Source organism: Dermochelys coriacea, chromosome 10, assembly GCF_009764565.3.
Source record: "Dermochelys coriacea isolate rDerCor1 chromosome 10, rDerCor1.pri.v4, whole genome shotgun sequence".
Taxonomy (NCBI): domain Eukaryota; kingdom Metazoa; phylum Chordata; order Testudines; family Dermochelyidae; genus Dermochelys; species Dermochelys coriacea.
In genome coordinates this window covers 51,526,684-51,549,752 of record NC_050077.1, presented here as the reverse complement: position 1 = coordinate 51,549,752, position 23,069 = coordinate 51,526,684, and the positions used below count along the sequence as shown (strand labels likewise).

Here is a 23,069-nt window from a genome sequence, read left to right as displayed (position 1 = left end):
GAATTATGCTAGTCATCTAGAGATACGGTATCCAGTACAGTTGAATGTAGATAGCAGAAGTTGTGCTACTGAAACTTCTGGGAAAGATGCATCTTGTGCCATAATCATTGTCTTCTTTAGATTGATGGTTGCCCCAAATTCATCAACAACTATCAAAGCTATTGCAAAGTTTCTGGAGCTGCTCTAACAAGCACTGTGCTGTCAGCAAAAAGCAATTCTCTTAACAGCAAGTGTTTGACTTTACTTTTTGCTCTTAGGCATGCAATGTTGAAGAGTTTTCCATCTGATCTTGCACAGAAATGTACAACTTCAGTGCTAAATGAGAAAGCATGATCAAGCAGCAGAAATACAGAAAGACTGCTGGTGCCAAAACACATCCCTGTTTGACACCACTGCAGATTTTAGAGCTGTCAGATTGATCACTATTTTATTGGATTGTAGCCTTTATCATGGAAGAATTGAATCAGACTGAGGAGGATTGAGGGGCAGCCAGTTCTCTCTAGCAACTGGAAAAGTCCCTTTCTGCTGACCAGGTAAAAAGCCTTTGAGATCTCTGAAGGCCAGGCAGAGAGGTTTTCCTTGTTCTTGACACTTTTCTTGCAATTGCCTTAGTTTGAAGCCCATCTTGATAACTGATCTATTGACACGGAAGCAGCACCGACTCTCTCTATATACACATGTTCAGCCAGAATTTACAGTCTTGAGAATGACCTGTGCAAATGCCTTGCCCACAACATGAGAGAAATTCTTCTGTAGTTCTTGCAGTCACTCCAATCTCTTGTCTTTACACAGCATTATGATGTTGGCATCCTTCATGTCTTGTGATATCCCTCCTTTTCTCCAGCAGGCAAGCAAGACATTGTGCGATACTGAAGCACAACCTGTCACCCTTGTTTCAGTACTTCAGCTGGAATTCCATTGTTTCCTGCAGCTTTTCCTGGTGCTGAAGAGGTGATTGCCTTTTCAAGATCATGGATAGATAGCTCTATATCAAGCTCTTCAATTTTCTGGAGCCTGGAGATTGCAGCTGGAGTCCCCCAGCTCCAGGGTCGACAGCCAGAGCACAAATGTGAAATAATAGCGCTGTGAAACTATCCATTTCACTGCTGGTAGGCTCCCTGCTGTAAAATTAAGCCTGGCCAGGCTCATAGTTCAGGCTGTCAGCCCAGGGCAGGGAGGGCTCCTGCTGTGAGTCCTGCACTTGGCTGACAACTTAGGCTGTCAGCCTAAGGGTGGTGGTAGGGAGCTCCCTCTGTGAGCCCCAGGGGGCTCCTGCTGTGAGCCCTCCTGCTGAGGTCTGTGAGCCCTCCTGCTGCCTCCCAGTGATGGATTGCGGGAAGGGGGGGGGAAATGAGGGGGAAGGAAGCCTGGACCTTATGTCAGCCTAACTCTGTAGTGTAGACCAGGCCTCAGTGATTCCAGAGTAAGGACAGCCTAAACACTCCTGTGTGCTGTTCAGCTCACTCAAGGGTGTATTGAACTCAGACATTTGGTTATATCTAAACCAGGGTAGTCAACCGGCAGCCCACGGTCCATATCCAGACTGCCAGAGGCTTTTCAGTGGAGGGTGGGGCATGCCAGAACCTGGGGCTTCAGCCCCACAGGAAGCATAGTGGGACTTGGGGTTTCAGCCTCACCTGGAATGCCAGGGCTTGGGGCTTCAGCCCCTCCCAAACATGCTGGAGGTTGAGGCTTCAGCTTGGAGCTTCAGCTGAAGCCTGGAGCCTGGCATCTCCTGTGGAGAATGAAGCCCCAAGCCCCAGTGTTCCCCAGCACACCTGGTGGGGCTCTATTTAGAGAGGGTGGGGGAATACCTGCTCTCCCTGAGTTACGAGTCAGCCCAGAGCATCTGCCAGGGCTCCCACTGTCAGCCCTGCAAGGGTAGGGCTCCATTTATGGAGAGCAGCGGGAGGGGCACCTGCACCCTGAGTTACATGTCAGCCAAGGTGCCACCTCCCCCAATCCTGCCAGCATGCAGCCAGTTACTCCTCTACCTGCGCTAGCCCCTCCTGCACTAACTGCCCATGGCCCCCCAGAGTTTCATGGTCCAGTCAAAAGCCTCTGGCAGTCTGGATTTGGCCAGCGGTCCACCTATTGACTACCTCTGGAATAGGCATTGGGTATATTACACAGCATCTTATGTGTTCATTGAACAGGGGCACTTTGAGTGTGAAAAATGTTTCTCTGGAGTCCAGACCTTGACCAAGAAATCTGGATCTTGACAAAAAAATAATTGACTGTGCAGATCTAAATGTTAACCCACTTTTATAAAAAAAAAGAGGTGAGTAGATACACTAATCAATATGGATATTTGTGTAAGGATTAGCAACTCCCCACACATGTGTAACAAAATATAGTTGTAAAGAGCAAATGAGATAATATATGCACAGGGTAGAAGTGATTAGAATTTAAACTAAGCATTCAACCAGTGTGGACTGGTCTCCTGTTTATTTTTTTCTTATTGATGTTTTTAAGCCCATCAGTATGTCTATGTGTAACTATATAGGTCTCCATCTAACAGAGTTAATATCTATGTTAATCTGCATCATGCTTTCTGCTAGATCTTTTTACTGTACATATTACATAACTGATTTTAAAAAAGTTTGGAGATGTTTAGATTACTTTACAATATATCTAAAATTGTAATAAAGTAGGTTCCTCAGTGACTATGGTTTAGAAGTTCCAATATTTAACATGGTTTAGTTAATCCATTCAAAAAAGACACTTTTTTGTAAAAAAGTGTCAGGGAAAAATTTTCCTGTCAGACCTGTGGTATATCTAGATTGGTACTACTGCAATACAAATAATTTTCTGCTTCCTGTTACATACCCAAAGCTTGCACTGACATCAGTTTTGTTCCAGTATACAGAGAAATATTGAATATTGGGATCAAATTCTATCATGTGTCAGAAAGGAAGATTTTGCCTTAAAGTCCTTGCACAAGGGGAAAGCACCATATAGCTTTTGCAACAATGACAGCACTGAGCATATGTTATTATCTGATTAATGAGCTGCAGGGAAGAGTGTAAATAAGCAAATGAGATCTCATATTCCCCATAATAAAGAAAGCAGTGGAGGTTTACATGTAGCTTTGCTCTCTTTCTCCCTTCAAATGCTTCAGATTCAACCTCAAGACAGCATGGAGAATAAACAGCAGCAATTACTCTTAGGAAAGGAAACTAACCCAGCAACTGAAAACCAGTCCTTTGAGATGCTAAAAGAACTAGCATTGAAGTGGTTTATGGAGACGCAGGTTCCTCTTATATTACAGAATGGTATTTTACCTGAGTGGTTCTATGGATTCATTACAAGAAAGTAAGACAGCCTATACCTTACTGTATAGCATAAAGTAGATTAAATAAATATGCTTGTCAAGTGCCTCTGTCTTCACAAGTCCTCTCATATTTCAGACTAGGTTTCAGCTTACTTTGCAAAAAAAATCACTCACCAACCTCTGCTTACTTTAAAGTCATTGCTCTTCTAGTGAGAAGTGTTTAGCAGGATGGCATTCATATAGAAAAAGCAGGTTTTAAACCATGTCGCTGTGTTTCACCACCTACATGTTAGTGTTTGGCAAGTGTTCTGGAGAGGCGAGAATGCCTGAATGCAGTTTTGCATCAGCTTGTAACATATTGTACAGTCTCTAGTCATCCAGGTATCAGTTTTAGAAATTGATTTTGACAGTCTGATAATTCATATAATTTTAATCCATCTTAATTTTTCTGACCAGAAACTTTAAAAATTAATGTTTTTGTTTGATGGTGGTATGAGAAGTGCTTTTTGGGCTGGAAATAACTAATGTCCATTGACTTGTTCAAGTGTCTTTAGTGTGGCAATACACTGCATTTTGTGTCCCTAGGAATCACTAGGAATTTTAATGTACTACCTTGATAGAACTGGATACTAACTTGAAATTCATTGTAATTCACTCTCTTTCTACAGGCAGAGTGAAGAGCTGCTTAAAGACAAAGATGTTGGCTGTTTTCTTATCAGATTAAGTGACAGAACAATTGGTTACATTCTGTCATATAGGTAAGACTGAACTTTACACAGAACATAAAGCTGCTGCCATTTGGTTGGGAAATGTTACCGTTTGTAATTTGCTCTTCTTTTTACATACACCTTTCTTTGATTCATTTACATCTTTGAGTTTGCTTCCTGACCCGCTCAGGTGATTAGTTTATACCTTGAGTCATGAGGAATGAGGATCATCTCTCTTTACACTTTCTCCCCTAGCTAAATATTCCAAAAGAATAAAGAGGTCAGTAATCTACACAATGGCATGAAGTGTCATATTTATAGCCATTGGGAAACCAAGACAAAATTATATTTATATTGCAGTCTTTTGAGAATGACCTGTGCAAATGTTGCCATCATATGCCAACAATGCCACTCTGCCACGTACATCGGCCAAACTGGACAGTCTTTATGCAAAAGAATAAATGGACACAAATCAGACATCAAGAATTGTAACATTCAAAAACCAGCAGGAGAGCACTTCAATCTCCCTGGACACTCAACAACCGACTTAAAAGTGGCAATTCTTCAACAAAAAAAACTTCAAACACAGACTCCAACAAGAAACTGCAGAACTGGAATTAATTTGCAAACAGATACCATCAAATTAGGCCTTAATAAAGACTGGGAGTGGATGGGTAACTACAAAAAGTAATTTTCCCTCTGCTGATTCTCAACCCTTCTTGTCAACTGTTGGAAATGGGCCACCTTGATTGCATTAGCCTTGTTAGCACTACAAAAGTAATTTTCCCTCCCTTAGTATTCACCCCTTGTCAACTGTTGAGAATAGGCCACTTCCACCTTAAATGAATTGGCTCATTAGCATTGACCCCCACCACTTGGTAAGGCAACTCCCATCTTTTCATGTGCTATAGTATATATTCTGCTTAGTGTATTTTTCACTCCAAGCATCTGATGAAGTGGGGTTTAGCCCACGAAAGCTTATGCCCAAATAAATTTGTTAGTCTCTAAGGTGCCACAAGGACTCCTCGTTGTTTTTGCTGATACAGACTAACACGGCTATCACTCTGAAATCAATCAGGGAGGGTCTGCCAATCTGATAAGTACAGGACATGGGGAAAGGCACATGCAAAACACTTCTGCTGTCCTTTCACAGTTGTTAGATATTGTGTGTGCGCGCAGCAGCAGCAGCATGACTCACTGTGGTCAAATGCAAAACTGCTTTATGCTTCAACCAGCACGTCATGGGAGTTTCTCCTCTCCTTTTCTCACACTGACACCCTACCTCAGAACTCAGACAATATCTCCTCTTCCTCATTAATTCACCATGAATTCACACTGCTTTTCAGTTAACAGGTTGGTGTTAAACCTCATACTGCTGCTTACCAAAAGGTGTTGGTACTTAGCTCAATAGCTAGTCACTGGTGATGGTTTTTTCCTAGGTTTGCTGCTGATGCAATGGATTTGCAGTCAAGTTCATGGGATCAGATTCAGAGGTGATGTGAGATGGTGCCAGAAATCTGTCATCAGCTGCTCCTGTGGAAAAAAAAACACCACATTTTCACCATGTAAAAAGCCTTTGAAAAATCTGAATTTGCACATTTTTGGTAGAAATTTGTTGGAGTGTGACCACTTAATTCTTCAAATATTCTGCCTGCATTGAGCATGTTTCATCCCAGGGCTTCAGGGTCTGAGCTGGACTTTCCCTGAAACAGCCACTCCTGCCCGCCTGCAGCCACAGTGGCCCCAGGCACCAGAACTGAGAGCAGGGAGACTGCCTCTCCTGGGTTCACAATGCTTCCCTCAGTAGTGCCCAGGCAGTGAGAAGGAGAAATAGCCTGACTGTACTGGGTTGGAGAGGAGCAGAGTGGGAGGTGGGCAGGAGCCAGGATTGGGCATGATGGATAGGAGCAGAGGGGGAAGGAGGGCAGGAGTCAGGAGTGGGTGTGATGGATAAGAGCAGAGGGAGACAGGGCAGAAGCTGGGATTAGGGGTGGATAGGAGCAAAGGGGAAGAGAGACTGGCTGGGGGCACTGGGACAGAAGGTCTGTCCACTTCAGCACATTTCCCTCCAGGGCCTGGAATGGAGCCCATTATTCCTGGATCTCACCATTCCTCCATGGTCAGCAAGTATCTGTGAAATCCACTGCCAGAGTAAGTTTCTCATCCCTTACTAGTGGCTGGTCCACATGGAGAACAACAGCCTACTAATGCTACCAGTTACAATCTTGCTGAGGACCCAATTTGAAGTCAATATGGTTCCACATGATAGAATTTCTAATTTTTTTCCAGTTTTTTTAAATGTAGGAAATTGCATTTAAAAACTACACTAAAATATTATGGTTGAAAGTCAAGCATTCAAAAGTTAGGACATTCGAGAATTAAGGCTGTCCATGCAACAATAGGCCAAATCCGACCCTTTCATTCAAAATCTCTTCCTTTATAGTGTTTCAAATAAATGGAAGCTGGTTCCAAACACCCTCAGGTTTTGGTTTTGCAAACCTGAACCATGAGTGCAAACACAGAACAGTCTTCTCATCCTGTGCATTGTGCTTGCTATTTAAGTTTAAACTATGTATTTCAATTGCAGAGGAAAAGATCGATGTCGGCATTTTGTCATTAATCACTTACGGAGCGGACATTATGTAGTATCAGGTGATACCTGTACCCATGAAAGCCTCGCAGAGCTGATAAGCTATTACCAGACTTCAGAAATCGAGCCTTTTGGAGAAAATCTTACAACAGTTTGTGCTCAGGTATGTTCAACTCTTCAGAATTCACTTAGTTCCTGATGAAATGAGATCAAACCTAGTAACTATTGCCTTTTGCTGAGGCTAAAAATCAGAGAATCATAGGACTGGAAGGGACCTCGAGCGGTCTTTTAGTTCAGTCCCCTGCACTCAAGGCAGGACTATGTTATCTAGACTATCCCTGACAGGTGTTTGTCTAACCTGCTCTTAAAAAAATCTCCAATGATAGAAGTTCTACAACCTTCCTAGGCAAGTTATTCCAGTGCTTAGCTACCCTGACAATTAGGAAGTTTTTTCCTAAATGTCCAACCTAAACTGCCCTTGCTGCAATTTAAGCCCATTGCTTCTTGTCCTAGCCTCAGAGGTTATTGAGAACGATTTTTCTCCCTCCTCCTTCTGTGGAATCTTTCATGGACTTGAAAACTGTTATCATGTCCCCCCTGTCTTCTCTTCAGACTAAAGAAATCCAATTTTTCAATCTTCCCTCACAGGTCCTGTTTTCCAGACCTTAATAATTTGTTGCTTTTCTCCAATTTGTCCACATCTTTCCTGAAATGTGGTGTCCAGAACTGTACACAATGCTCCAGTTGAGGCCTAATCAGTGTAGAGTAGAGCAGAAGAATTTTACTTCTTATGTCTTGCTTACAACACTCCTAATACATGCCAGAAGTATCTTTGCTTTTTTTGGAACAGTATCACACTGTTGACTCAAATTTACCTTGTGATCCACTATGACTCCAGATCCCATTCTGCAGTACTCCATCTGAGGCAGTCGTTTCCCATTTTGTACGTGTGCAGCTGATTGTTCCTTCCTAATTGGAGTACTTTGCATTTGTCCTTATTGAATTTCATCCTATTTACTTCAGACCATTTCAACAGTTTGTCCAGATCATGCTGAATTTTAATCCTGTCCTCCAAAACACTTGCAAACCCTTCCAACTTGGTATCAACCACAAACTTTATAAGTGTATTCTCTATTCCATTATCTAAATCATTGATTAAGATATTTAACAAAACCAGATCTGATCCCTGTGGGACCCCAACTGATATGCCCTTCCAGCTTGACTGTGACCCACTGATAACTACTCTCTGGGAATAGTTTTCCAACCAATTATACATCCATCTTATAGTAGCTCAATCTAGATTGTATTTCCCTAGTTTCTTTATGAGACGGTCATGCGAGACAGTATCAAAAGCCCTACTAAAGTTGATATACTACATCTCCCACTTCCCCTCCCCCATCCACAAGGCTTGTTACATTGTCAAAGAAAGCTACTAGGTTGGTTTGATATGATTTGTTCTTGGCAAATCCAAGCTGAGGGTCATCACCTTATTATCTTCTAGATGTTTGCAAATTGATTGCTTAACTATTTGCTGCATTATTTTTCCGAGTACTGAAGTTAAGCTGACTGGTCTGTAATTCCCTGGTTATCCTTATTCCCCTTTTTATAGATGGGTACTATATTTGCCCTCGTCCAGTCCTCTGGAATCTCTCCAATCTTCCATGGGATTTCAAAGATAATCACTAATGGCTCAGATAGCTCCTTTGTCAGTCCAAGTATCCCATGAGGTATTTCATCAGGCCCTCATGCCTTGAGGACATCTAATTTGTCTAAGTAATTTTTAATTTCTCTAATTTACCCTCTGATCCTACCTCATTTTCACGGGCATTTACTATGTTAGGTATCCAGTCGCTACTAACTATTTTGGTGAAAAACAAAATTCATAGCACTCCTGCCATTTCAACAGTTTATGTTATTGCTTTTCCCCTCACTGAGTAATGGAGCTATGCTATTCTTGGTCTTCCTCTTGCTCCTAATGTATTTGTAGAATGTTTTCTTGTTATCCTTTATATCTCTAGCTAGTTTAATCTCATTTTGTGCCTTGGCCTTTCTAAATTAGTCTCTACATACTATGACAGGTTTCAGAGTAGCAGCCGTGTTAGTCTGTATTTGCAAAAAGAAAAGGAGTACTTGTGGCACCTGAGACTAAAATTTGAGCATAAGCTTTCGTGAGCTACAGCTCACTTCATCGGATGCATTTGGTGGAAAAAACAGAGGCTGTTTTTTCCACCAAATGCATCCGATGAAGTGAGCTGTAGCTCACGAAAGCTCATTATGATTTGTTTATATTCATCCTTTGCAATTTGACTTAGTTTCCACTTTTTGTGGGACTCTTTCGAGTTTCAGATCATTGAAGATATCCTGGTTAAGAAAGGGTAATCTCTTGCCATACTTCCTATCTTTCCTTTGCAGTGGAATAGTTTGCTCTTGTGTCCTTAATAATGAAACTCTGAAAAACTGCCAACTCTCAGGGAGTTGATCCCATGGGAAGCAAGTCTAAGGGGAAAAACAATTCAAGAGTTTGTGAAAGTCTGCTTTCTTGAAATCCATTATCTTTATTGTGCTGTTTTCCCTCTTACCATTCCTTAGAATCATGAACTATCATTTCATGATCACTTTCACCCAAGCTGCCTTCCACTTTCAAATTTTCAACTAGTTCCTCATTTGTCAAAATCTAATCTAGAACCACCTCTCCTTAGAAGCTTTCTCCACCTTCTAGAATAAAAAATTGTCTCCAATACATTCCAAGAACTTGTTGGATAATCTGTGCCCTGCTCTGTTATTTTCCCAACAGATGTCTAGGTAGTTGAAATCCACCAAGTTCTGTGCTTTGGATGATTGTTAGTTTTAAAAAAAAAAAAAAAGCTTCATCCACTTCTTCCTTGTTAGGTGAGCTGTAGTAGACCCCCAACCATGACATCACCCTAGGTTTTTACCCTTTTAATCTGTACCCAGAGACTTTCAACAAGTCTCCTATTTCCATCTCAACAACCTCACTCCAAATGTGTACACATTTTTAATATATGAGGCAACACCTCCTTTTTTCCCTGCTTGTCCTTCCTGAGCAAGCTGTACCCTTTCATACCAATATTTCAGTTATGTACATTATCTCCCCAAGGCTCTGTGATGCCAGCTATGTCATAGTTGTGTTTATTTACTAGCATTTCTAGTTCTTCCTGCTTATTCCCCATACTTCTCGTTTTAGTATACAGACATCTAAGGTACTGATTTGATCTCCTGCATTGTTCTCTCGTTGCCCCCATGTCTTCCCACCTATGTGCAGGAAGCAAAAAAAAAAAAATTGTTCTCAGGCTGGTAAGCTGCCTTGGACAAATTAGACAAGTAGATAGAACTTGAAATGTGAAAGAATGCATTGGACACGATATCTGCAAGGAGTAGCTGTTGTATAAGGATGGGGGTGTGGCTGCACAGCTTGGATTAGATCAGGGAGCTGCAGGCTTCAGCCAAACACCAGACTGTTTTTTGTTGTGTTAGAATTATGTAACATGAAAATAAATTAAAATACAAAGAACATGTCATACTATAGGAGTGGATGGATTTGAGACCCATCAGGAAGAATTTCCACAGTGATTTCAGATGCCAGAACTTCACACACCCAGCCAGTAAAAATAAATGGCCTGAAGCCACCAGTAGACCTGAGTCAGCTGTGACCAGGCTAAGAGTCAGCTGTGACCATTATGTATGATTGCAGTGGATTCAGACAGAATGGGTGGTGTCAGGAAAATTGCCTTATTAGGTGTTGCTGGCACAGAGGTCCTAGGTATTCTCAACAGGTTCGAACTCTGGCCCCTGGACCATACTGATAGGATTTTAGCAGTATAATTTGAAGTTTATTGTGTACCTAGAAAGAAAGAAATATTTCTCTTCCATACGAGAGTACACTACAGACTTGAAGCTCTAGGATAAGGCCTGTTATTTTGGCCCCTTAAGATATTTAGATTTGAGACAGAGTGGATGGTAAGTTGCAGCACTGTAAAGGTGCATGAGCTATTACTGAGGGAATTCTGTGCCAAAAAATTAAATTCTGGACCAAAAATAAAAATTGTGCACACAGTATTTTAAAGTTCTGCAAATGTTATTGTCAATAAATAAATGTGGCTCCAGCATGGCATTGGGGATCACAGGCCACTGGTTGCTTTGAAGTGGGAGATCACCCTGAAGCCCCCACCTCCCTCAGTACACAGGCTTGGCAGTGAGGTCAAGGTCAAAGATTCACAGTTATATCTATGAAATGCCATTTGTCAAACTGATCACAAATCCCCCTTAACTTTCTCAAAGAAGGGTCTGTGAGAAGCCCCACCCAGAATTGAAAGTCTGCTACTGAAGCTCTAGAAATATGACTACACTATGGAATTTACTTAGGCAGTTTAACTGTAGCTGACACTTTGTCCATCACCTGGCATGAGTTCCTCTGAAATCAGAGTCACACAAGTAAATCTGACATAAACATGGAAAAGTACTCAGGTGTGTGTCACACATGGGAAAAAAGTTACAAGGTATTGCAAACACAGGATGAGACACTACAGTCCATGTGACATGCTGAACATTCCAGAGGGGAAAAAAATAGTTTGTAGTCAACTACATATTACAGGCATGATCTCTCAATGAGAGATGTGTTCTTCTAGGAAAGGGTTTTGTGATTACATTTGTATGCAAAATAAATATGAAGGCTCATTCATGAAGGTGTATAGAAATGGAAAATGCAAAAGGAGGGCATGAGAAGCAATACATTGGCCAGGAGTAAGCATAGTTGTCACTTGCATAGTAAATGACTGTCACATGCCAAATATACAGATCATCCCTACCTTTAAAAAAAAAAAAAGGTATAGGCACATCAGCTGGAGTCTGGGACACAGTGGATATTTTAATCCAAGAGGACAGATACTTAATTGGCATTGATGCATATTCAAGCTATGTAGAGGTGGCTCATCTAAAGGAGGCCACATCAGTGCAGATGATCTTAAAAGCTTAGAGCTATTTTGTTATATTTGGGATTTCTAAATAGTGATAACTAGTAGATCTCAGTTTGCCAGCAAAGATTTTAAGGCCATCACAGAAGATTTTAGATTTCATCATATAACCTGCAGTCCTACATATTCTCGGCATAATGAGCTGGCAGAATATGGAGTTAAATTTTTTAAGAAGCTGTTAAAGACTAGACATACAATAGGAGGTTCTCATTATTTTGAGAAATGACTTGGCAACACTGTTAAAAAAAGTGACATGCTAAATTACTGCTGGGATATCAGATCAGGACAAAACTTCCCCATCTGGTTACGGCTCAAAGATAACTCATTTGTTTGAGTTTAATAAAAAGGAAAACAAAGAATAATCACTGACAAAACTGCTGTATATCCAAGGATGTTTAAACCAGAAGAAATTATTAGAATTTGGACTGATGGCAGCTGAGAAGACAGGGATGAGGTCAGACAGCTGCTTGCCCCAAGATCATACTAGATTATGTCAGAGGACACTTCCTGAAACAAGAACACAAACACCTGTTGCTGCTTCCAGAGATCCACTGAACAAGAGGACTTACCCAAGTTTACACAGAAGAATGTGTCTGAACTCACCCATCACACTATCTGTAGACTTGTCTGGGGCCATACCCATCTGCACAGAAATGATGCAACAGATTGAGAACCACCATCTGGCACAGAGCCACTGGGCTCGCTTACTATGATGTTGGCTATACCAAGGCCACAACAGAAGCAGCAGCTACATCTTCAGTATAGTCAGCTGACTGGCCTGTTGCCGCTTCCATAAAAAACAGTGGTAGAATAGTTAAACCCCACAGACTCACTGAACATTGCTGGTTCTTTGAGGAATAGTTTGATGAAGAGCAGAAGTTTATTTATTTGTTTTACTAATAAAGGCAAGGGTATATGAAATAGCTGTTATTGTGTAAGCACATGGGTATGGCTAAAGAGTTTGGGGGGGTCAGGGCAGATGAGGGAGCTGCAGGCTTTGAATGCTGTTGTGTTAGGGTTCTGTAATGTTTCAAGAAAAGAATGTTAACATATAAGCACTGTTGCTTTAGTGCAGAGACCACCACAGCGTCTCAATGATCAGAGGCCCATCAGGAAACATTACCACTTTCATTTCAGTTTGACTTGGTTAAGTTGTATAAAAACACTTGTGTAACTTTTCCCCTTCTCTTTTCACTGTGGATGTTGCTGCTAATTTACTGCTGTCAAAGGCTCTTACCCATCCAAGTCCATAGATGGATTCTCAGACATGGAGAATAGATACACTTTAGTCCCAGTTCTGCTCTCATTTTCACCAGTGTAAATCATAAATAGCTCCACTGAAGTCAAGGCAGTTGCCAAAGATTTGCACTATCATACTAGAGAGCAGAATTTGGCCTTTTTTGGCTGTAATTTCAGATTATCTGCATATCTTATTTCTCCAGCACAAAACAAAAAGAAATATCCCCCACTGCAAATAGATGCATCTGAGATCTAGTCTACTAGGAGTGCTACATCAGCACAGCTGCACCAATGCAGCTATGCTGCTGCACCATGTCTGGTGAAGACACTACGCCAATGGGAGACTTCTCTCCCGTCAGCATAACTACCACGAGAGGTGGTAGCTATGTTGGTGGGAGAGCTTCTCCTGCCAACAGTGCTGTCCACAGCAGTGCTTGAATTGGTGTAACTTATGTCAGAGGGATGGCTTATTCATACCCGAGTGACATGTTGCACCAACATAAGTAGTAGTGTGTACAATTCTTGAAGTATCCAACCTTAACTACTGTCAGAGATAGGGTACCAGACTAGATGGACCATGGGTCTGTTCTGGTACAGCAATTTGATGTTCCTAAACACTCCATGTGGAGTATTATATAAAGCTATTGCCTTATGCAGAATGAATAATTCAAGATTGCCAACTGAACTGATCTTAAAAAGAGTGAAGATTTCATGGTGTTGTTCTTTCAGGAAAGGCATGAACATCCCATTTACCACCATAGTACTTATTCACATGTTTTAGTAACTACTATTTTTCCCCCTCCACAGCCAATTGAGAAAAGTTTATATGATGAGATTGCTTTGGATCAGCAAAGCTCTTCAAAGCAAAGTAAATCAAAGAGTGGAGAAGTCAATCCCTTGCTGAAAAGGCAAGTGTCTGTCAGCTCACAAACCACTGTGCTAATGAAGAAAGCCACCTCTATACCTCCACAGTCAAAGAGAGAGCACAAGAACTTATCAGGAGAAAGAAAGAACTTTAACCCCCAGGTAGGTTTCATGCAGAATGCAAAAGTAATGGCCCGCTGTTGGGGACTTAGTGTTGCTAGGGTGACCTGCTATCTGTGACAGTGTTCCAGGAAGTGCTGTACCAATTTGGTGGGTGTTTCAGAATCAGAAACAGATTCAGTAACATTGTAACACCACCCTTGGAATTATTTTCTGCCAACATAAGAATGGTCATACTTTGTCAGACCAAAGGTCCATCTAGCCCAGTATCTGGTCTTCTGACAGTGGCCAGTGCCAGGTGCTTCAGAGGGAATGAACAGGATAGGTAATCAAGTCATCCATCCCCTATCACCCATTCTCAGCTTCTGCCAGAGGTGACCTTACTAGACAAAGGAAATACTTTTGGCCACTAGTGAAGAGTGAAATTCACCCCTATGCAGAGGTCCAGGTACAAGGCCTGGGCACTCAAAATAGAGCTTTAAGTGGGACTTAGTGCACAAGCCTTGTACTGGCCTTTCATACGGGGAGGAAATCCAATCCTATAAAACACATATCCCTTGTTTTTCCCAGAAGGGTCATAGGAAAGCAATAAGGAGCCCAGTAGCATCTTAAAGGCTAAGAGATTTATTTGGACATAAGCTTTCGTGGGCTAGAACCCACTTCATCAGATGCATAGAGTGAAAGTTAGATGCAGGTATTATACTGACACATGGAGAAGGGAGTTACCTCACAAGTGGAGAGCCAGTGAGGACAGGGCCAATTTGATCAGGGTGGATGTAGTCAACACCTCCTCATCTATTAGGAGTGGACTAGATCCACCCTGATCAAATTGGCCCTGTAAACATTGGTTCTCCACTTGTGAGGTAACTCGCTTCTCTTCTTGTGTCAGTATAATAATGCCTGCATCTGCAATTTTCACTCCATGCATCTGATGAAGTGGGTTCTAGCCCACAAAAGCTTATGCCCAAATAAGCATTAGTCTTTAAGGTGCCCCCAGACTCCTTATTGTTTTTGTGGATATAGACTAACTCACCTGATAGGAAAGCAGTGATGCAAAAGGATCTAATAGTGATTGTAGACAGGTTACATATTAATTTTTGCAATGTGACTTGGCATAAAAAAAGCCAGTGCAATCTTGGGCTGCATAAGCAAATGCATCAAGTCACAGAGCAAGGAGGTGATGGTCTCTTCTATTGTATGACTCTGGTGACCCCTTACCTAGAGGGGAACATTTGGTCCTGTGGTTCTCCACAGTGCACTAAGTCCCACATCTGAGCTCACCTTCTGCAAAAAAGGTAGACAGCTGCTGCTTTTCAAGGGTGAGGAACTGACTTCTGGAAACAGGCCCAAATTCTTGCTCGTTGAGATTTTCAGAGAAATACTGGAGAGAACGTAACCATACATTCTCCTTAAAAATTAATGGGCTAAGTCCCCTATGTTTCTTTGGGAATCTCAACCACTGTCTATTCTGAATCAGGCCAAATTCCCCATTGGCTTCAATAAGAATTCTGAGTAAGGACTTGGATCTAAGTAAGGATGTAGTAAGTGCTACAGGATTTGTAAAATACCTAAGGATTCTTTGTTTTCTGTGAAATTGCCTGGGAGTAACCACAGTCTGAATAAAGAGGAGTACTTGTGGCACCTTAGAGACTAACAAATTTGAGCATAAGCTTTCGTAAGCTACAGCTCACTTCATCGGATGCATTCAGTGCAAAGTACAGGGGGAAGATTTTTATACACATGCACACAGAACAATGGGTTTTATCACACACACCGTAAGGAGAGTGATCACTTAAGATGAGCTATTACTAGCAGGAAGGGTGTAGTGGGGGGTGGGGGGGGAAGGAGGAAAACTTGGTGATAATCAAGGTGGGCCATTTCCAGCAGTTAACAAGAACGTCTGAGGAACAGTGGGCGGTTGGGGGTGGGAGGGAGAAATAGTTTTACTTTGTGTAATGACCCATCCACTCGGAGTCTCACTTCAAGCCTAAGTTAATTGTATCCAGTTTGCAAATTAATTCCAATTCAGCAGTCTTGTTGAAGTCTGTTTTTGAAGTTTTTTGTTGAATAGCCACTCTCAGGTCTGTAATCAAGTGACTAGAGAGATTGAAGTGTTCCGACTGGTTTTTGAATGTTATAATTCTTGACATCTGATTTGTGTCCATTCATTCTTTTACGTAGAGACTGTCCAGTTTGGCCAATGTACATGGCAGAGGGGCATTGCTGGCACATGATGGCATATATCACATTGGTAGATGCGCAGGTGAACGAGCCTCTGATAGTGTGGCTGATGTGATTAGGCCCTATGATGGTATCCCCTGAATAGATATGTGGACAAATGGGCTTTGTTGCAAGGATAGGTTCCTGGGTTAGTGGTTCTGTTGTGTGGTTGCTGGTGAGTATTTGCTTCAGATTGGGGGGCTGTCTGTAAGCAAGGACTGGCCTGTCTCCCAAGATCTGAGTGATGGGTTGTCCTTCAGGATAGGTTGTAAATCCTTGATGTGCTGGAGAGGTTTAGTTGGGGGCTGAAGGTGATGGCTAGTGGCGTTCTGTTATTTTCTTTGTTGGGCCTGTCTTGTAATAGGTGACTTCTGGCTCTGTCAATCTTTCTTCACTTCAGCAGGTGGGTATTGTAGTTGTAAGAATGCATGATAGAGATCTTGTAGGTGTTTGTCTTCGGGATTGGAGCCAATGTGGTTATATCGTAGAGCTTGGCTGTAGACAATGGATTGTGTAGTGTGATCTGGATGAAAGCTAGAGGCATGTAGGTAGGAATAGCAGTCAGTAGGTTTCTGATATAGGGTGGTGTTTATGTGACCATCGCTTACAGCACTGTAGTGTCCAGGAAGTGGATCTCTTGTGTGGACTGGTCCAGGCTGAGGTTGATGGTGGGATGGAAATTGTTGAAATCATGGTGGAATTCCTCAAGGGCTTCTTTTCCATGGGTCCAGATGATGAAGATGTCATCAATGTTGCGCAAGTAGAGCAGGGGCATTAGGGGACGAGAGCTGAGGAAGCGTTGTTCTAAGTCAGTCATAAAAATGTTGGCATACTGTGGGGCGATGTGGGTACCCATTGCAGTGCTGCTGATTTGAAGTTGTACATTGTCCCCAAATGTGAAATAGTTATGGGTGAGGACAAAGTCAAAGTTCAGCCACCAGGTTAGCCGTGACAGTATCGGGGATACTGTTCCTGACGGCTTGTAGTCCATCTTTGTGTGGAATGTTGGTGTAGAGGGCTTCTGCATCTGTAGTGGTTAGGATGGTGTTTTTAGGAAGATCACCGATTGATTGTAGTTTCCTCAGGAAGTCAGTGGTGTCTCGAAGATAGCTGGGAGTGCTCGTAGTGTAGGGCCTGAGGAGGGAGTCTACATAGCCAGACAATCCTGCTGTCAGGGTGCCAATGCCTGAGATGATGGGGCATCCAGGATTTCCAGGTTTATGGATCTTGGGTAGCAGATAGAATACCCCAGGTTGGGGTTCCAGGGGTGTGTCTGTGCAGATTTGTTCTTGTGCTTTTTATCATCACCTTTGTGGATACATTGCATTTTACATACATTACTGACTCCTGAAAATTATGTTCCTCTTTCCTTCCCCCCACCTCCTCATCTCAGGATCCAGACATAGCCCCACCACTGCCGGATAGGATCAGCTTGCTTATGCAGGAGACATTCAAGCTAGACTTAAATGATCAAGGACACACTATATATGCAGAGCTGAACAATCATCTGAATGACAGAGGCCTTAGTTTGGAGACCCACTCTGCCACTGACAAAGTCCTCATTGAGAAACCAGCCTGTTCATCACAAGGAGACACCCAGCAAAAACCAGACCAAGCAAACTACTCTCCTAGCAAAAAAATCAGCTCTGTGTATGCTTTGGCTAAGCAAGCTGAATGTTTCTATGACAAAAAAATTGATCTTATAAAGCCATCGCCTCCAGAAACTGTTTATTCTGAAGTTATGCTTGAGCAAGGTAAAAGCCATTCCATGCTTCTTTGGGGTCAAAATGTCTGTTCTCTATCACTTTGTCCATCAAATTCTGCAGACACAAAGAAGTTGACATTAAGTACTCCTGCTTCAACACCTCCCAAGTTGTCTCCTAAGTTACCTATTAAAGCTGGGACCTCTGTGGAGTCCCAAGGTTCAGAACAGCTGTTTGCACCCTATGCAACCTCCCTCCAAAGCAATGAAGGGCTTAGAAAACCAGACAAAATCTTTTGTGATTCACCAACACATAGCACATATGGGCAGATTGAGAAGCTGAAAGCTTGTAAGCCTTTTGCTTCTGGCTCTGATAGGGGGAACAATACTTATGAACAGATTCCTGTTGGACAGCCTAAGTCATCTACCCAAGACCAAGCTTCTGAGAGACATTTTAAGTCTTCTCTAGTACAACCCAATGATACTGATGATGAGGTGTCTTCTTTGACTATAGGATCCTCCAGAACAGAGGACTGTACTGAAAATACATATGAAAAGATCCCTGAGAATCTCCAGAAAGGCTCATCTGCAAAGCAAATTCCTGCTACTGATAACATGTATGAGCAAATTTCACTAGACCTTGTGAAGGGAGCAGAAGCAAAACCAAACCAGAAGGTACAGTACAGTTAATTTTTTTTTAAAATAAAACCAGAGTACCATTCAGAATCATTCAAAAGGATCAGATCCTGTTTTCCTCAAGCAAATTTCCAAAGCCCTAAACCTCTAGGCACTTAGGACAGGATTTCAGTTGTTTAAAGGATACTATTCAGGACAGAAAGCTCAAAGTTATAAACATCTTTAGCTTGTTATTAGATATCAAAAGCAAGAAAAAAGTCAGGCATCAGGATGACCAAAGATGAACATTTCTTGCAAATATAGCTTGCTGCTGTAGCCAGTATTCCTATTACAGGGCAAGATGAAGAGAAATCACCATACATCCTGAAAACAGAACTTTTTGGCAGGGAGATGCATTAGGCTGTAGAATATTCTCAGAGGTAGTGGACCTTGGTTTGGACATACAAACAACAGTGGCAAATGCATTAACTAAACTACTGTATAAAACACAGTCAGGACTGGATGGACCAGATGGGCCTAATAGAAATTTTTAATCTCAAAAATGAGTCTATGGTTAAATCGTCAAAAGTACATTTAAATGTTTAACATCTGGAGGTGGTTTGTTTCAGTCACTGAATCAGTGTATTTGCTAGTTTTCAAGTATTAATGACTAAATATACAGAATATTCACCTGTGCTCCAGAGACTTGGGAACCATTTCTTTCCTTCTATCTAAAATAGATTTTTTTTTTATTGGCAGATGGACAAGCGAAGAAGATTTTTTTTTTCTGACAAGAGGAATAAATCCTGAAGGAAGAGTTTTAAATTTGTTCCATTTAGCCTAGACTAAAGATCATAGAAAAACATGCAGACAAATTCATCCCTTGTGTAATTTCCCCAATGGCTGTGGTAAAGCAGGGACATGTTTAGCCTATACTGTCTATAAAAGCAAAAATAGAGATGAAATGCTGGAAAATGAATACCTGTTTGTCAAATAGTTACAAAGGCCCCAGCTCATAAAAATCTGCACAACTTCAATTTTCTTTTCACTTGAGCCATGTGAATTTAGGACCAAATTCAGGCACTGACCTAGAGTCCTAAACCCAGGAGCATGAAACACATGGTGGAAGTTGGCCACCCCATGCCAATTCTCCCCCAAGCTTATGGGGAAGCAATCCCTCCATCACAGACAGTTTAAATTGGAATAGGGGAGAGACACAGATGGTGTGGATCAGCTGAAAGTGTGTATCCATCTTGCCTAGTGTGTCCCTGGTTGGGTAGAGCAACAGGGATAGCACTGTTTTGATATCTGTTTTTAAGGAACCAATTTAGAGCTATTCAGCTAGGAAGCCATCCTGGACCTGCAGTGCAACTTTATTGAACATACAAATTCATGAACAATATTGCAGACCCTGTTGTAATAAGAACTACTGGCATATATGAATTTGTGTTCCCTGTCTGTAGAAACTTGTAACTCTTATTCTTAGTCTACAAGCTCTTTAGAAGCTAGGACTGTCAATGCTTTTGTTCTTTGTACAGTGCCTAAAACAATGGGGTCCTGGTCTTGGACTGGAGCTCCACAATTCACATCACACCCACCTTTTTATTAGGGTGATCAAGAGATTAAATAAATGGTATTCTATTATTGTTTAACCACATGATTAATTTTAAAAATTTTGGATGCTTTCTATATTTTCAAATATATTGATTTCAATTACAACACAGAATAGTGTGCAGCGCTCACTTTATATTTTTGATTATAAGTGTTTGCACTGTAAAAAGACAAAAATAGTATGGTTTCAATTCACCTAACACAGTGCAATTGAGCACAATTATGTAACCAAAAAAGTCTACATTTCTAAGTTGCACTTTCAGGACAAAGATTGTACTACAGTACTTGTAGGAGGTAAACTGAAAAATACTATTTCTTCTGTTTATCATTTTACAGTGCAAATGTGTAATCAAAATATACACTGATTTCAATTACAACACAGAATACAAGATATGAAAATGTAGAAAAACAGCCGAACTATTTAATAAATTTCAATTGGTAGTCTCTTGTTTAACCATGCAATTAAAACTACAATTACAAGTAATGTATGACAGGTTTCAGAGTAGCAGCCGTGTTAGTCTGTATTCGCAAAAAGAAAAGGAGTACTTGTGGCACCTTAGAGACTAACAAATTTATTAGAGCATAAGCTTTCGTGAGCTACAGCTCACTTCATCGGATGCATTTGGTGGAAAAATCTCTCCTCTGTTTTTTCCACCAAATGCATCCGATGAAGTGAGCTGTAGCTCACGAAAGCTTATGCTCTAATAAATTTGTTAGTCTCTAAGGTGCCACAAGTACTCCTTTTCTTTTTAAGTAATGTATGAGTTAATCACATGAGTTTACTACAGACAGCCCTACTTTCTATATACAACACTCACAGAAGTAATTGAGTAATGCCACTAAATTATTTCAATATGGTATTTTTCCATTTTTAAAAATTCCTCAGCCTGATTCTAATCAGACATCAGTTTTACATTAGTTAAATTCCATTTGCTCAGGTTATTCCTGATTTGCAGAGATGCAAGTAAAAGCAGGATAAAGCCCTTTGAACTTAAGTTAGTGTAGTTATTTATTTTGAAATCACCACACTGAATGTTGAGGACAGAGCAATACTTTCATATTTTTTGCTTAGGACTTAGAATTAAATGCCTCAGATATGTGTAACTGTAACAGTCCCACCTCACCACTGTAGCACTTCCTGCTGGTCATTCTGGGAATTAGCTCAGACTTTTCACAGGACACCCACCTCTGGTAGAGTCTCACCACCATCACTTCTGCTTCAGACCCACATCATCTCAAGGATTGCAACATTCTCTTCAGGACACAGCCCTCCAGCCATGCCCCATTCCATTCTCCCCCACTTCCTGGGGAATGGCAGTCCTCCATCAAGCCACTCACCTCCATGGCAAACTACAGCCCAAGCAGTAGACTGCAGCCCTTCAGTAGCTACTCCTCTCAGTGGAGAGAAGAAAAAGACCCACACCCACCCCCTACTTCAACCACCATCATGAATTTCCCTTAGCCACTTCCATATAGCCCTAGCACCTTCTCTGCCTCTGTATCAGGACTTCAGTCTTTCCTACCAGCACTAACCCTTTCTCCCTGGGCTCCCAAAAGGGAACTGCCCCCTCTGCCCTGCAGCTTTCTTTATATATGGGCCTGCTCTGCCCTGATTGGCTGCTCATTGCAGCCCCTCTCTGATTGGCTGTTTGCTGTGCCGCCTCTCCAGGACTGCTTTTAACCCTTTCTCCACCAGTGTGGGGCAGACACTGTATCACAGTAACTAAAAATAAATTATGCTGCTATTTGTAGCTTATTTGGAAATGTGCCCTCTTTCCTGCATGTATCTTTTCAATCAGAGCTATAAAGATTGCATCTTGCAAAGATACAAACATTCATATCATGTATGTAATTTGTTCAGAGCTATGAAAATTAATTTTGTTCACTGCCTGTAGTTCATTTCACACAATAATGGTGATTAGGGTGACCAGACGTCCCGATAAAATTGGGACTGTCCTGATTTTTAGTTCTTTGTCCCGCATCCTGATATTGCGGGTTTTTGTTTGTTTGTTTTTTGCTTTGGCAACTCCGGCCGGTTTTTGGGGGGTTTTTTGCTCCAGCAACTCTGGCCATTTTTCTTTTTCTTTTTTGCTTCCCCCAATGATCCAGATATTTTGTCCGTTTCATCTGGTCACCCTAATGGTGATATTGCATGTTCAGTGGAGCAGCTTTAGACTTAGAAATAGTCATTGCAGGAAGAGATCACTGTACTGTGTGTGACAGGGATGGAGCAGGAGAGTTATTCACAAAGCCACCTGCCTCCTTCTAAGAAGTCTTCTTTATGGCTATATCCCTGTACCTAGCTTAGGTCCATTGCTAGTGCACTGTCAGTGTGCCTGTGTTTCAACGATGGAGCTGCTCTGCCCATACGCCCATCTTCAAATCAAGGAGAAAGGCCCTAAGTGTGACACAGCAAACTGCAATCTCTTTTGGTAAAACCTATGGAACCTGTTCTGGATCCTACTTGCATCAGCACAAAATCCAGAACAACTCCATTCAAAACAGTGGAGTTAGACTGGTGTAAAACTGGTGTGAGAGAAGAATCAGTGGGCTTGATCCTGCAGTCCTTACTCATGGCAGCGATCCTGTTGAAACTGAGTGGACTGCTGATGTAAGGGTTGTGGGATCAGGCCAATTGACATAAATAGAGTTACTCTCAATTTACTGCAGAGCAGACATTAGCACAAGTCACCAGGGTGATCCACAGAGTTTCCAGCTAGATCCCACTCTTGTCAGAAGGCATTTTATGGTTAAGACCGAATAGTGCTGCCATTAGAAAGGGCTGTTTGTAGGTGTTCATCAGCTTACCACATTGCAGGGATCTATAGATTTACAGATGCATCACACTCAAATGTGGATCTGTGTTACTTGGGGAATATTCAGAGTCCCTGCCTTATAACCTGGTGTGCAGTTTGTGGCTGGTGCTTACCAACATGCTACACAGCCATAATGTTAGTTAATCTTCCCATTGGCCTGTGTGCATGGTATTGTTTAAGGATTACTCAGCAGTTGTGTAATGTTAACCCTCACATTTTTCAGTTCCCACAGCCCCCACCTCCCCATTTTACAGAGGGAGTGTCCATACCACCTCCTTCCCCTGACTCACCTCAGCGGGCCATCCAACCTGTCTGGGTTG

The 23,069-nt window shown here is 41.8% G+C and overlaps 1 protein-coding gene across 1 annotated transcript; it reads left to right on the top strand.

Moving 5' to 3' along the window:
• The first annotated feature begins 3,112 nt into the window (after nucleotides 1-3,112).
• On the top strand, nucleotides 3,113-19,972 carry SH2D7 (SH2 domain containing 7). The gene is made up of 6 exons (XM_038420542.2): nucleotides 3,113-3,315; nucleotides 3,943-4,032; nucleotides 6,569-6,734; nucleotides 13,609-13,827; nucleotides 17,399-18,382; nucleotides 19,082-19,972. The coding sequence occupies exons 1-6, from the start codon at nucleotides 3,113-3,115 to the stop codon at nucleotides 19,130-19,132; spliced, it is 1,713 nt and encodes a 570-aa protein (XP_038276470.2). The 3' UTR covers nucleotides 19,133-19,972.
• The last annotated feature ends 3,097 nt before the right edge of the window (nucleotides 19,973-23,069 follow it).